Below are 15,622 nucleotides of genomic sequence, written 5' to 3'. Positions count from 1 at the left end.
CATACAGCAATATTGATAATCATCGCAGAAGTAATGTTGCGATGAGCATACTGAGGTGTGCAACAGGTCAATCATTGATAACATCAATCCATGTTGTGTGTGAGGGATGTTAAAGTTCTGTCACCAGACATTTGCGGGGTCCCAGTCTTGGCATACCCTAGATGGCCAGGCACTCCACTGTCCGGCTTATCTCCAACACCTCCTCCTCGACCTCTGTGAGGGCCACTATTTGCGGAGGCCACCCTCCAGTTCTTGCCCTCTCCCTTGCATTTTGCGCTCTCTTCTCCTACAAGGGGAGAAAGTACAGACCTGTGAGTGAGGGTGAAGTGGTCACCCGATGGATGCATTGCTTTGGGTGAGGATGACAATGCAGCAGATGCATCAGAGGGTGACTATCAGACAGATTGATCACATCGGATCAGGATTGGGGCGAGTGGGAGAGGTAGATGCACAAATTGGGGGGATGAAGAAGTGCACAGAAAGCGAAGGTAATTTGACACTGAGCCTTAAGTCGGTGTGAGGAGTGATGTGATGGAGTAGGTTTTGCAGGGCAGTGTGAGGGAGGGTAATGTTCACCACAGAATGCAAGTCAATCAGTAACTGTACTCACTTTTCCTGACCTGGTTAGGTTATTAAATCTCTTTATGCATTGCAGTCACGACTGGGACACCGTGCTCCTGCTGCTGACCTGTTCTGCCACCTTCAGCCACGCCTTCTTTGAGATAGAACCAGATTTTTTACTCCTGTCTGGTGGATAAAGCGCCTCCCTCCTGCTTCTCACTGCGCCCAGCAATGTCTCCACGGCGGCGTTGGAGAACCAAGGTGCTGGCTTGGCTCTGGAACGTTGCATCGTCATAGTAGCCTCCTTTCTCCTTCAAAATGCATTGTTGGAGTGACCTTTTAAATATTGGTCTTTAAACACGTCATGCACTGTGCAGTCCACCCACTGCGCAGCTTGAGGACGCGAGACCCGGAATTAGTGGCTTCAATTGGGTTGCGATCGCTCGGGAAACCGCACGATTTTTTTCTCCTGGTTTCCCACCCGATTATTGACCCCTGCGCTGAGATCCCGCCGCCATGTTAAAATCATGCCCTAGGTCTCGGAGTCTGGGAGCATTTAGGTGGCTCTGGTCCAGAGCAAACAGGGATTATGGTCTAGGAGTTTTTGAGAACTGGAATGTGGTTTCCCCCCACCCCCTCCCCCTCCCCACTATCACTTTCCTCATTGTTAGCCGGCTTTGGCCTTAAAAAGCACATTTTTCAGCTTCTTAAACGTAATGGACGGTAAAAATAATGAAATTTATTCCAGGCATTCATCAAGAGTACAAAGTGGAACATTTTTGGAAAATTGCACCAATGAGTTTGCCAGCGTATACAGATTTAATAAATTTAAATTTACACATATTAAAAAATTGAAACCTCAAAAATGGTTCAGAAGAGAGAAATTTTTAACTGAATTTTCTACAGATCATGGGACACACCCTTCAACTCATGTTGGGAAATTCTGCAAACTGCACATGTTCAGAATGCACAGATTGCATGTTGGGAAATTCAGCAAACTACACATGCTCAGAATACACAGATTCCATGTTGGGAAATTATGCAAAATGCACATGTTCAGAATGCACAGACTGCATGTTGGTAATTCTGCAAACTGCACATGTTCAGAGTGCACAGATTACATGCTGGGAAATTATGCAAAATGCACATGCTTAAAATGCAAAGATGTGGTGGAAAGCTGAATCTCAACTGTTTTTCGATAAAATATCCAGTTGAAGGTCAGACTTTTGAGGGAGGTTGAGGAAAGAGGAAGAGAGGTGGGGAGAAGAGGGTGTAGAAGGAGAGAGGAGGAAAAGAGAAGGGAGGAGATTTAAAAGGTTAGGTGAGCTTCCGACCCCATTGCTTCATCACCAAGACCGCCTACTTCCACCTCTGTAACATTGCCCGTCTCCATCCTGATCATCTGCTCCAGAAACCCTCATCCATGCCTTTGTTACCTCTAGAATTGACTATTCCAACGCTCTCCTGGCTCACGTCCCATCTTCCACTCTCCACAAACTTGAGCTCATTCAAACCTCTACTGTCCATATCCTAACTCACACCAAGTCCTGTTCACCTATCACCCCTGTGCTTACTGACCCACATTGGCTCCCGTTCCAGCATAGTATCATAGTATCATAGTATGTTATAACACAGAAGGAGGTCATTCGGCCCATCGAGCCTGTGCCAGCTCTTTGAAAGAGCTAACCAATTAGTCCCACTCCCCTGCTATTTTCCCATAGCCCTGTAAATTTTTTTGCTTCAGGTATTTATCCAATGCCTTTTGAAAGCTATTATTGAATCTGCTTTCACCACCCTTTCAGGCAGTGCCTTGATTTTAAAATTCTCATCCTTGTTTTCAAATCCCTCCATGGCCTTGCCCCTCTCTATCTCTGTAACCTCCTCCAGCCCTACAACCCTCTGAGATCTCTGCACTCCTTCAATTCTGGTCTCTTGCGCATCCCCGATTTTAATCCCCCACCACTGGGGGTTGTGCCTTCAGCTGCCTAGGTCCTAAGCTCTGGAATTCCCTCCCTAATCCTATCCACCTCTACCTTTCTGTCCTCCTTTAAGATGCTTCTTAAAACCTACCTCTTGTCCTAATATCTCCTTATATGGCTCATGTCAAATTTTGTATGATAACACTCCTGTGAAGTGCCTTGGGATGTTTTACTAAGTTAAAGGCGCTACATAAATGCAAATTGTTGTTGTTGTTGCTGTTGTAGGTGAGGAGAAGGAATAAGAGGGGAAGTGGGGAAGGAGAAAGGGGAAGTTAGGGGAGGGAGCATACGAACATATGAATTAAGAGCAGGAGTAGGCCATTCGGCCCCTCTAGCCTGCTCTGCCATTTGATAAGATCATGGCTGATCTGATTGTGACCTCAATCCTACTTTCCCATCTACCCACTATAACCTTTGACTGCCTTGTTAATCAGGAATCTATCTAACTCAGCCTTAAAAATATTCAATGACCCTGCCTCCACCGCTCTCTGGGGAAGGGAGCTCCACAGACTCACAACCCTCTGAGAGAAAAAATTTCTCCTCATCTCCGTCTTAAATGAGAGACCCCTTATTTTTAAACTGTGGCCCCTAGTTCTAGTCTCTCCCACAAGGGGAAACATCCTCTCAGCATCTACCCCTTCGAGTCCCCTCAGGATCTTATATGATTCAATAAGATCACCTCTCATTCTTCTAAACTCCAGTGTATACAGGCCCAACTTGTCCAACCTTTCCTCATCAGATAACCCCTCATCCCAGGAATCAGTCGAGTGAACCTTCTCTGAGCTGCCTCCAAAGCAATTATGTCCTTTCTTAAATAAGGAGACCAAAACTGCACACACAGTATTCTAGATGTGGTCTCACCAATGCCCTGTACAACTGCAGCAAAACATCTCTACTTTTGTATTCCATTCCCCTTGCAATAAATGACAACATTCCATTTGCCTTCCTAATCATTTGCTGTACCTGCATACTAACTTTTTGTGATTCATGTACTAGGACACCCAGATCCCTCTGTACCTCAGATTTCTGCAATCCCTCTCCATTTAAATAATACACTGCTTTTCTATTCTTCCTGCCAAAGTGGACAAGTTCACATTTTTCCGCATTATACTGTTGACCGGAGGTCACCGGTACGGTTATTGGCTTAGTACAAAGAGGAGAAGTGTCAATTCTCTCTTAACTCTCAATTCACTTTATTCACGCCGTTAGATCATATACATATAGCTTATACATCTGATTAGATATAGACATGCAGTTTGCACCAGGTTATACAGTTTTATACCCAAACTAGGATCTAAACGCACACCCACTAGGTTTCTCTGACACTCCCTGAGTGGTCACAGAATATAAAGGATAATACCCGAAAAGGAGAGCTGACGCTGGCCAGGTGTTCCGTTCTCTCTCTCTCTCAACGTCGTCTCTACGTCCCTGACGTAGGTTCTTCCACTTCCGCGATGGTTGGTCTCCGGAGTCTTCGCTCTGGCTCCACGCCCCAGATTCTTCATTCTTATTCCGAATCTTATCTCTTCAAGCTGTGCTGTCTCTCTCTTTCGTTGGTTTAGGCTTGCTCGCCTAGTCTATGTCTTCTCCTCATTGGCTCTGTCCCAAGGACTTAGGTAGCATTACCTCATTACTCCTTTTCTAAATAAGGACTTGTGTCTTATCACATTTCCTTTGTCTTTCACAAAACTTAGCTAATTCAAACCGGTTCCAGCCAGCTCAGGCCAGCGACTGGACTCAGGTTACTTCAGTTCAAAGGTTGCTCTTCCCTATGTGTCAGCAGCTGGGAATCTCAGGTTACTGCAGCCCCTGGCCAACAATACTCCATCTTCCAAATTTTTGCCCACTCACTTAATCTATCTATATCCCTTTGCAGACTCCTTATATCCTCTTCACAACTTACTTTCCTACCTACCTTGGTGTCATCAGCAAATTTAGCAACATACATTTGGTCCCTTCATCCAAGTCATTGATATAGATTGTAAATAGTTGAGGCCCAAGCACTGATCCCTGTGGCACTCCACTAGTTACATCTTGCCAACCTGAAAATGATCCATTTATGCCTACTCTCTGTTTCCTGTTAGCTATCCAATCTTTTATCCATGCTAATATGTTACCCCTCACACCATGAGCTCTTATTTTGTGTAGTAGCCTTTAATGTGGCACCTTGTCAAAAGCCATCTGGAAATCCAAATACACCACATCCACAAGATCCCCTTCATCCACGTTGCTTGTTACTTCCTCAAAGAACTCTAATAAATTAGTCAAACACGATTTCCCTTTCACAAAGCCATGTTGACTCTGCCTGATTGCATTGAGATTTTCTAAGTGCCCTGCTGTAACCTCCTTAATAATAGATTCTGGCATTTTCCCTATGACAGATGTTAAGCTAACTGGCCTGTAGCTTCCTGCTTTCTTTCTCCCTCCTTTCTTGAATAGAGGAGTTACATTTGCTATTTTCCAATCTAATGGGACACTTCCAGAATCTAGGGAATTTTGGAAAATTAATACCAATGGCATCTACTATCTCTGCAGCCACTTCTTTTAAGACCCTGGGATGAAGTCTGTCAGGACCTGGGGACTTGTCAGCTTTTAGTTCTCATAATTTTTTCAAAACCCTTTCCCTGGTGATTGTAAATGTTTTAAGTTCCTCCCTCCCTTTCACTTCTTGATTCACAATTATTTCTGGTATGTTACTTGTATCCTCTACAGTAAGACGGATGCAAAATATCTGTTCAATTCATCTGCCATTTCCTTATTCTCCATTATTAATTCCCCAGACTCACTCTCTGGAGGACCAACGCTCACTTTACTTACTCTTTTCCTCTTTAAATACCTGTAGAAACTCTTACTACCTGTTTTTATATTTCTAGCTAGCTTTCTCTCGAACTCTAATTTCTCCCTCCTTATTATTCTTTTAGTCATTCTTTGCTGTTTTTTATATTCTGTCCAATCTTCTGACCCGCCATTCATCTTCGCGGAATTGTATGCTTTTTCTTTCAATTTGATACTATCTTTAACTTCCTTAGTTAGCCACGGATGGTACGTCCTTCCCCCAGAGTCTTTCTTTCTCACTGGAATGTATCTTTGCTGAGTGTTATGAAATATCTCATTAAATGTCTGCCACTGCATCTCTACTGACATATCCCTTAATCTAAGTTCCCAGTTCACTTTAGCCAGCTCTGGCTTCGTGCCCTCATAATTGCCCTTATTTTAAGTTTAAAACACTAGTCTTAGACTTACTCTTCTCTCCCTCAAACTGAATGTGAAATTCAATCATATTGTGATCACTGCTACCTAGAGGCTCCTTTACAATGAGGTCATTAATTAATCCTGTCTCATTACACATTACCAGATCTAGAATAGCCTGCTCTCTGGTTGGCTCTAGAACGTGCTGCTCTGAGAAACTGTCCTGAAAGCATTCTATGAACTCATCTTCTAGGCTACCTTTGCCAATCAGATTCTTCCAATCTATATGTAAATTAAAATCACCCATGATTATCGCTGTTCCTTTCTCACAAGCCCCCATTATTTCTTCCTGTAAACCCTGTCCTACAGTGTGGTTACTGTTAGGGGGCCTATAAACTACTCCCACAAGTGACTTCTTGCCTTTACTATTTCTTATCTTTACCCAAACTGATTCTACATCTTGGTCTTTAGAACTAAGGTAATTTCTCTCTATTATACTCATGTCATCCTTAATTAACAGAGCTACCCCGCCACTTTTCCTAGTTTCCTGTCCTTCCAAAATGTCAAGTACCCTTGAATATTCAGGTTCCAGCCCTTATCATTTTGCAACCATGTCTCTGTAATGGCTATCAGATCGTACATATTTATTTCTATTTGAGCTGTCAATTCATCCATTTTGTTACGAATGCTACACGCATTCAGATACAAAGCCTTTAGTGCTATCTTTTTACTATTTTTGCAACCTCTAGTCTTATCTGCTGGCGCACTCTTAAGTTTACATGCTCTGTCCTTTCCTGCCACTCTCTGATTATCATTTCCCTTATTGCTACCTTGCTGTCTTGACTTGTCTTCTTTCTTTATTTTATCACATCTTCCCTTACTTGATCCCTCGCCCCCATTATTTAGTTTAAAGCCTTCTCTATCGTCCTGGTTATACGATTCGCCAGAACACTGGTCCCAGCACGGTTCAGATGAAGTCCATCCCAACGGTACAGCTCCCACTTTCCCCAGTACTGGTGCCAGTGCCCCATGAGTCAAAACCCATTTCTCCCACACCAATCTTTGAGCCACGAATTTAACACTCTAATCTTATTTACCCTGTGCCAATTTGCCTGTGGCTCAGGTAATAATCCAGAAATTATTACCTTTGAGGTTCTCAAGGGAGGAAAAACAACCTGGGAGGAGAAGGAATATTCACTTCTGCACTGCTCAAAACCTCCTCAAGTCAGGCTAGTGCAAGAGCATCATTGATATCGGTGGAGATGTCTGTGGGATGAACCATCTTGTCCCATAGATCAAAGACACCATGGATAGGGTGGAAAGGAATGTAGCATAAAAGCAATGATCAATGGACATTTTTTGGTAAGTCTTTGAATGGTCATAGAATAAACTATGAAGATGGGGATAACACATTTAACTTATTAATTCCTTAATCTCTTTCATAACCTTGTGAGGCTGAAAACTATTTGACAAGTCACTATTAATATGCTTGCCAATGTCACTATTTAATGTATACAGCACAAAGAGTTTCCTGGAAATCAACTGAAAATGATTTTTTGAAAACTTGAACCTGCAGTGTGAACCTCTTCATGCATCAAAGACACAGAGCACATTGGCACTTCAGTGACAGTTTGTTGTGCTACTGGCACATACATTCATTCAAAAGGAAATAAAAAATACCCACAAATAACAGATACCACAACAGCATTTTAAGCAGGAATTAATCTTGGGTTTAGATGATGTGTATAACCTCTCAAGAAATTTATGATGTCATCTGAACTCAATGATCAATAGGGGCACAAGTTTAAACTGGTGAAGGGTGAACTTTGTGTGAAAAAGACATAATGGGTTTCAGTCCTAAATTCATCAAGGGAACTTGGAACAGACTTGCAAATTCGGCAGCGGAGATGGAAACCTCAGAGTTACAGGTGGTTACTGTGACTGGATTTTCTTAATACACAGGTGAGCGAAGACGGGACAAATGTCTTAAATTGTATTTATCTTGTGATCTTGTGATCAGCCCAGATATCCATTATTCCGATGCACCAATACAAAGTCAAGATTTACCAGAAGAAAATAACATGGACTGCATGATCCCGCTGTAAAGTAAGAGTTATGAGGAAAGATTAGAGAAGTTTAAGCTCTCTTATCCAGAGAAAAGGTTAATGAGAGACCTCACTGGTGAACATATTAAATTGCACTTTGTTTCTTTCTCCACAGATGCTGCCTGACTTGCTGAGCTTTTCCAGCATTTTCTGTTTTTATTTCAGATTTCCAGCATCCGCAGTATTTTGCTTTTGAAGTTGCATGGGCTGATTGGACCTCTTCTATTCCTAAAGCATTCTGGGGAGACTTACGAGGTGAAACACAATCTTGGAACTCTGATCAATGCACAAACGACCTGAGCATCACACTGGCAAATGACGATATCCTCTGAATCTCTCTGTTGTACTATATTTTAATTCTACTTCTCACACGTCAAATATCGGTAATGTGATCGCTACGGCCAGTGTCAATTCTCTTTAGTTTTGTACAGTGTAAGCAGTCGAGGCAAGCTGCACAACACTGAGCTGTGAAGCCATTCTAGCCTTTCTGACCCCACTCCCCTCTACATACATATCTAGATGTCTTCCACGAGGTGCTAGAATGACCTATCGGCTCCTCCATTACTTTTAGTACACAACTTGGCTGAGATGCAGGCTTATTGCAGAGGGCAAGAGATAAAGGTGTAATACATCCCCCCGCCGCCAAAGTGATTTATTCTAATTTATTCTGCAATGTCACTGGTGCGAAGACAGCGTTATAATTACTGCACACCGCAGGCATAACTTGCTTTGCCAAGAAATGTTATGGCTGAATAAAGATTGAGTTTGAATTGGGATTTTAACAGTCTACCGTGCACATAAAAAATAACCACCTTGCAATATTTGCGCTTTAGCTTACTTAACCATTCAATCCGGAGCCTATTTAAATGAATCACTAAATACGCAGCTTGAGGATGTTTAGAATTGATTCCGGGCAACATTCTAGCATCAGATGCACAATAATAGAGAAGTAATCCAATCTGGCACTTGTGTAAAACATGGCAGAAAACTGGATAACAGTCACAATACATTTTACATCTTTTATTAGGACCTTTAATTCATTCCCGGATAAGGTCCTCAATTGATCTGAAATATGCAATAGGCTGTTGGAGTGAAATACGAGTGATGGTTTGTATGGTACATCAGGCAGTGGGCGGGCGACTTGTACCTGCAACAAGCTCGCAACTGGCTGGCAATTGGGGATGACTAATGTAACATAGCGATGGGAGATTAACTCAGGAATGAGGCGAAGGTGTTATAGTGGGTTAATTCTGAAATATCAATCTTTATATTTTGTCATTGATTAAAGCTGGTCTACTTGCACTTGAAAACAGCTTCACAGCTTGTAATTCCTTCACTGATGACTGGGAGTCGGAGGCACTGGGTAGGCTGGGATGGCATCACCGCCTTGTCTGCTGGTTTCCCTCACACTTCGAAACAAAAAACACCTCTGCAGAAATTGAGAATACCGCAAACCATAGAGCAGATGTACGAACTGACTGACTCCAACCAGATCACCCCACGCTGAGGACAGCGAACTCTTAATCACCAGGGAAGCTGAGAAACTTTTCATGATCCGATCACCCTCGATACCTGCGATAACCAGATATATACTGACCTAATCATTTCCCGGGTATCAAAATGGACTATCAACTTGGTAATCGTTGCATTTAATGTGCTATTACCAACACAGCGGTATTACTAATGGGGCATTCCATAATAGATGGTATCTCCCCTGTCCCAAATCAATAAAATGACCCCTTTTCAATTTCATAGTTCCAGTACTAAAATAAGGACTATGCTGGAGTAATGTTAACACGAACATCATATATCAGATGCCCGTAAGTTGCTGGATTGTGATCTTTCAATTACACCGTCTGAATCCCTTGCTGCTGTTTTGTAATTATAATCAACTATGTGTTATTCTCTCTATTTGTAGGAGTATATTCAAGCAGCTTCGAGCAGACTATTGCTAAATGTCGAGAAAAGAATATCATCTCTTGCAGTTCCATAGCATTTTGTTTTGCTACCTTTCAATGAACTTTTCTGAGGGTATATAGGATACACAATTCAAAAAAATTGCATGGTATTAAAAATTGTAAGCGTCTAGCTTTATTTTAATTCAGCAAAGTTTAAGTTGTATAGAATTCTTTAAAAGATATGTTAAACTTATATAGAACCTTGGTTAGATCACACTTCTGGCCTCCATATTGCAAAAAGGATATAGAAGCACTGGAGAAAGTGCAAAATAGATTCACAAGGATGATGTCAGAACTGAGAGGTTATAACTATCAGGAAAGTCTGGACAGGTTGGAGCTCTTTTCTCTAGCAAAGAGAAGACCCCCGGGTGACCTGATAGAGGTCTTTAAAATTATGAAGGGGTTCCATAGGGTAGAGATAGAGAAGATGTTTCCACTTGTGGGAGAGTCCAAAACTAGGGGCCATAAATATAAGATAGTCATTAATAAATCCAATAGGGAATTCAGGAGGAACTTCTTTACGCAGTGGTGAGAATGTGGAACGAGCTACCACAGGGAGTAGTTGGGGTGAATAGCATAGATTCATTTAAGGGGAAGCTGGATAAGGATATGAGGGAGAAAGGTGTAGAAGGCTATGTTGATAGGATGAGATGAAGTAAGGTGGGAGGAGGGTCTTGTGGAGCATAAACACTGGCATAGACCAGTTGGGTTGAATGGCTTGTTTCTGTGCTGTAAAATTCTATGTAAAAGCATAAGACTGAAATGTAAAATTCTGAAGCATGCATAAAGTATCACCCAATTTTAACTCTTATGTCGGTACATACCCACTACCTAGACGCAAGGACGACTTAACCTAAAACGTTATTTGTTATCTAAATTGTACATTTTTGATAGCAAATTATGTTTTTGGATAAATATATATTAACAGGATTATCTTGTTCAAATTGAATTGCAGAATGGTTAAGTAGGCTACGATTCAAAGATTTGCCAATTGCTTATTTTGCTTATGGAAATCCTAAGATATACAATCCCCTTAATAGATCAGCTACCGAGACGGTTCAAACGTCAGCACATAGAAAGGGAAACGTTGTTCAATTGTAGGTTGGGGGACAGCCAACAAGGTTAGTTATTTTTGTTACAATTAATTGAGCTGTACTTGGAACGTATTACCATGTTACTCACACATGCTATTGTAAACATCATCAGGGATATGCTTCCATTTAAATATATTAAAAATAGAAAAAATACTGCTGCAAGCCCAACAGTCCTTGAGAAAATGACCATTGTGTCTATCGGTATTGGACTGACAGCACATTTTACAGCAATTTCCAACCTCATCATTCTAACAGATGTTACTGGATTCCCAGCTCTTGCATGTTATAAAAATTAAAGTGTACAAGTGGACTTTTTACATTACAAATCGGTCAGTACAGGAAAATATTAGGATTCGGATTTATATGATAAAAAGAGATATTTAAATACGGGACACGAACAGAAGTGCCAACAGGTTGGCAATAGCAGTTTTTAACCACAAACCCGAACCCCCCAACCCTAACCCCTAACCTTAACACCCTAACCACGAAACCCTAATAACCCCTAACCACTAATAACCCCTAACCATTTTTTAAAATATTCGTCCAGGGGATGTGGGCGTCGCTGGCAAGGCCAGCATGTATTGACCATTCCTAATTGCCCTTGAGAAGGTGGTGGTGAGCCGCCATAACCCCTAACCATTAATAACCCCTAACCATGAATAACCCCTAACCATTAATAACCCCTAACCATTAATAACCCCTGACCATGAATAACCCCGACCATTAATAACCCCTAACCATGAATAACCCCTAACCATGAATAACCCCTGACCATGAATAACCCCTAACCATTAATAACCCCTGACCATGAATAACCCCTAACCATTAATAACCCCTGACCATGAATAACCCCTAACCATTAATAACCCCTAACCATTAATAACCCCTAACTACGAAGCCCAAACCCTAAATCGCGCTGTGTCAACAGTCACTCCATTAAAATAGGTGGCATTGTTAAACCGACACTTCATATGAGAAAGGCCTAATCGTAACAGTTGAACGAATCCTATTTTAAACCTTCAACGATTTTCAATTAACGAGAAAATTAAAATCAACCCACTTACTTCACAGTTTTAATAAGAATGTCTGCTTTTCCCCCTCAAATGAGCGAAGCCCGATTGGGAGCGCGGGGGGAGGCGGGGCTGGGTTCGCCAATCGCAGTTTGCTTCGGGAACTGTAGTCCACAAGCCGCGTGATTGCCTTCAAATGGACGACGGTCTCGAGCAAAATAACTACAATCCCCATCAACCATTGCGCGGCGCGGCACGGCTGCGTTCAAAGCATGTTTGACCGTCTCTAGGCAACGGTGTTGGCCCGCAACCGCAGGTTTAAAGCTGACAAGAGCGCAGATGGAGATGGATGGCGCGATGTATGCAAGTAAAACATTATTAATCACATTCCTTTGTCTCGATTTAAATGAAATAATTGATAAACAGCCCTTTGTTTTTAATTTTTTTTTTGGTAATTGGCCTGTAAGCGGGTTTGTCACCTGGTTGGCTGGAAGCGATGTCAATCACCGAAGCCGGCGCGGGAGAGGCGGGAGTTGTAAGGAGGGGAGGGTGTCATTTCCGGTCCCGTGCTGAGAGTGGGCTGTGTGGTGCAGTGTGGGATGTGTTGTCATGTCAGCGAGGAGCAAGCGGGGTTGATGTTGTCGCCGCCGCCGCTGCCGCTTCTGATCCGTGGGGGGAGTCGAAGCGACTTTAATGTCAGCTTGAGAGTTGGCGAGAACAGATAGCGCTCGCTATCCGGGAGGTGGGCGGCGGCGGCAGGGTGGTGGAAACAGCGTCCGCCCGGGGCCGTCCGTTGACACCGAGCCCGGCCCCTGGCGCGCGAGGAGCGGCGCGAGACCCAGCAGCTGCCAACATGAACAGGTTCCGAAAGTGGCTGTACAAGCCCAAGGTGAGTTCAACCTGCGTGCGTTTGTCGCCGCTGCTGGGCGCAGACCCGGGGACTGAAATGCACACGTGGACAGGTTAAAGAAAGGAGACTTAAACTGCACGGTTCCCATTGATGTTCTTTCTGTCTATCGGGTGATCCATTTTTAAAAAAATATATATATTTAACGACTGAGTCAGCAACTGCACAAGAAGCAAGTGCATACAATAGGGCTACCATCCATCCCCAAAAACAAATATTAAAAGGAAAGAACTTGCATTTATATTTCGCGTCTTTAGGACGTCCCAAAGCGCCATATAATGGGATCAGGGTCACTGTGACTGGTGCATGTGGTTATTTCTGTTTATTGGGTGCGTGCTTAGAGGGGAGAAGGTGCCTATAAATCCATTGGTTCTCTTTCCTGGTCTATTCATCCTTTTTTTTTTAAATGCATTGGAATTTGTTTTCAGTATTGGATTAACATTGAGGTGATTAGCGCAACGCGATATGGTTGTGTTTTTAATGCGAAGAGTTGCGTAGGATCCCCAGAGCAACTCCTTTACTGCATCGTCAGGGTTAAAGTACGATTGCAGGATTCCTCCTTACTGCAGCTTTAACTGCAATCGGCTCAAATGTCGATTACGTTTTACAACGAGATTAACGGGGCAAACTATTCAGGTTAACTTCTACAGTGCTTTCGTATCTATCTGTTTTCCCTGACTGAAATCGCTAGTATTAAGACTATTGGTTAGAAAGTTTAGGTTTGCGTTTAAGGACAGTCTTCGACAAGTTTTCTAATTGTTAAGGTATATGTATAAGCTTATGAATTCCTGTATCTTTTTATATAGATTGATGAACGGGGACGCTATTATATGCAACAGATAAATCCAGTTTAAAAAACGGATTGAGTGGTCATTCATCTCATTGATGTTTCTGGGTTGTTGCCTGTATAATCTCAGTCCCTGCACTTGAAGTAACTCCTGAAGCATTTTGAGACGTTTTGACACTAATAAAGTGCCATGTTAATGAGAGTATTTCTTTTTTTTTGATATCTGCATGAAAAATAGGCAATTGCATCTTTGGCGGTTTTGGTTTAATAATGGTTGTGATCCAAATTTAAACTGGCACCTACTGCCTGTCTGGATGACTGCATTATCTCATTACCAACCTACTTGACTAGCTTTTTCAATTTAGTATGTGGAGATTTGGGTTGTGAAAGCACACCTGAAGAGTGAAGAGCAGGAAAACCTGCTCATCAAAGTCAATATTAATGCAATTAATCCTTCAGTTGCAATATTTAAAAAAAAATCTACCAGAATGATACAGAAAATAAATGTTAATAAATGCATTAATGACAATGAGATTGTAAAATTGTAAATGGTTTGGAAACCATTGATGGAGATGAGTTCATTTGCTTGATTAGACTGTTTTGGTGGATTATACCAGCACTGATATGTTTACTTTTCAGTTCAGCTTGCTGTGACGCACACCAGGTCTTTGTTCTGGTCAAGCCTCATTTGGTAGATGTGTGGGAATGTTCTCTGTAAAGCTGTAGTTTTCATTTTCACATAATGATTTTGCCTGTACATTTAGACAAGTTTATTTCAGCACTACTTGGGTGAGAAGCCTGTGCTATGAAATTGACAATTTTGCCAAATGATTTCTTGCTGTAGAAGTGTTTCCAGAAATTGAATTTAAAATGTTTGTAGGTCAGGTATCATACTCACCTGATATAGTTACAACAATAAAAAACATTTTATTGCCTAATATACAGCTTATTACCTTGCTATAATTTATTTTTAAACTTATTTTTTCCACTCCCCAAAATGGTTTAGTGAGATAAGAGCTGAAATTGGTTGGATGTGCAGGTATGAGATTATGCCACCTTCCCTATTGTGATCAAGATTTCTTTGAATTGATTTATTTCCTTTATAGATAGCAATGAAGTTTTATATCTGTAATACTTTGCAGTACAAAATTTTAAGTGACTTGTTTTTCAAGTGAAGAAAAATCTGTGTACTGTTTACAGTTGAGTAGTCATAGTGTGGATATTTTTACATAATGGCATGTGCCAAATGAAATGTTGAATGAACTGTGCAAATGCTGACATGTGACATTTTTCTTTAAACAGATGTGTAGAAGATTTATCACTGTCTGCATATGCATGTAATCTTACCCCCAACAAGGAATTATTTACTTCTTGGGCAGCTATTACACAAATTTTGGTTGTTGCTCCATTTATTTTTAATAAAGTAAAATGAATTGCATAGTTTTCTGCACTTCAAAGTTTGTATCAACATTCCTCTTATTTACTGCTTTCCATCTAAAAGGAGTTTGTACTCTCTGGACTCCTCGCATTCCTCATTGATGGTTCAGTGGGTTCATGCACAGTGTAGGGCTGTATTTGCCCATAAAGACAAGAAGGCTCACTTACTTCTGGTTTAATTGACCGCAGATGTGGCGGTGGGTTGGTTGTTACAATTAGCCTCCACTTCATAGATAGAAGGGCAAGGGTTGCTGTTGCATTTGATCTTTGTTGACTGCTGCAGGAAATGGGTGAACATGATCCGTCCGGTCTGACTGTTGCCCTGTTCCCACTATTTGATAGCTTGCTAACAGGTACTGTCCAGAGTCGCAAGTGATAAACTACCATTGGTGAACTACTGGAAGGCTGCTGATGGCTGCGGAACTCTACCGCTTCAGAAGATGAGAGGCAAAAAATACAAACTTGCATTTTTATAGCACGTTTATCATATCTGCAGGACGCCCATGTTTTACAATCAGTGGATTACTTTTTGAAGTGCAATCAATGTTATGTAGGCAAATGCGGCTGTGAGTTTGTGTGCATAAGATTTCATAGA

General features: G+C 41.8%; 2 protein-coding genes across 2 annotated transcripts in view; one reads left to right on the top strand and one right to left on the bottom strand.

Moving 5' to 3' along the window:
• cfap99 (cilia and flagella associated protein 99) overlaps positions 1–12,037 on the bottom strand; it is a 156,974-nt gene extending 144,937 nt beyond the window's left edge. Inside the window, exon 1 of the mRNA XM_067982121.1 lies at positions 11,951–12,037. The gene's annotated coding sequence lies outside the window, so the exon portion shown is untranslated. The remainder of the gene's footprint in view (positions 1–11,950) is intronic.
• Positions 12,038–12,486: 449 nt separating this feature from the next.
• Positions 12,487–15,622, top strand: part of zfyve28 (zinc finger, FYVE domain containing 28) — a 206,961-nt gene continuing 203,825 nt past the window's right edge. The window contains exon 1 of the mRNA XM_067982411.1: positions 12,487–12,785. Coding sequence (XP_067838512.1) covers positions 12,750–12,785 — 36 coding nt within the window. The 5' untranslated portion in view covers positions 12,487–12,749. The remainder of the gene's footprint in view (positions 12,786–15,622) is intronic.

The sequence above is a fragment of the Heptranchias perlo genome, chromosome 4, assembly GCF_035084215.1.
Source record: "Heptranchias perlo isolate sHepPer1 chromosome 4, sHepPer1.hap1, whole genome shotgun sequence".
NCBI classification, from domain to species: domain Eukaryota; kingdom Metazoa; phylum Chordata; class Chondrichthyes; order Hexanchiformes; family Hexanchidae; genus Heptranchias; species Heptranchias perlo.
This window is presented reverse-complemented; position numbering and strand designations above follow the sequence as displayed.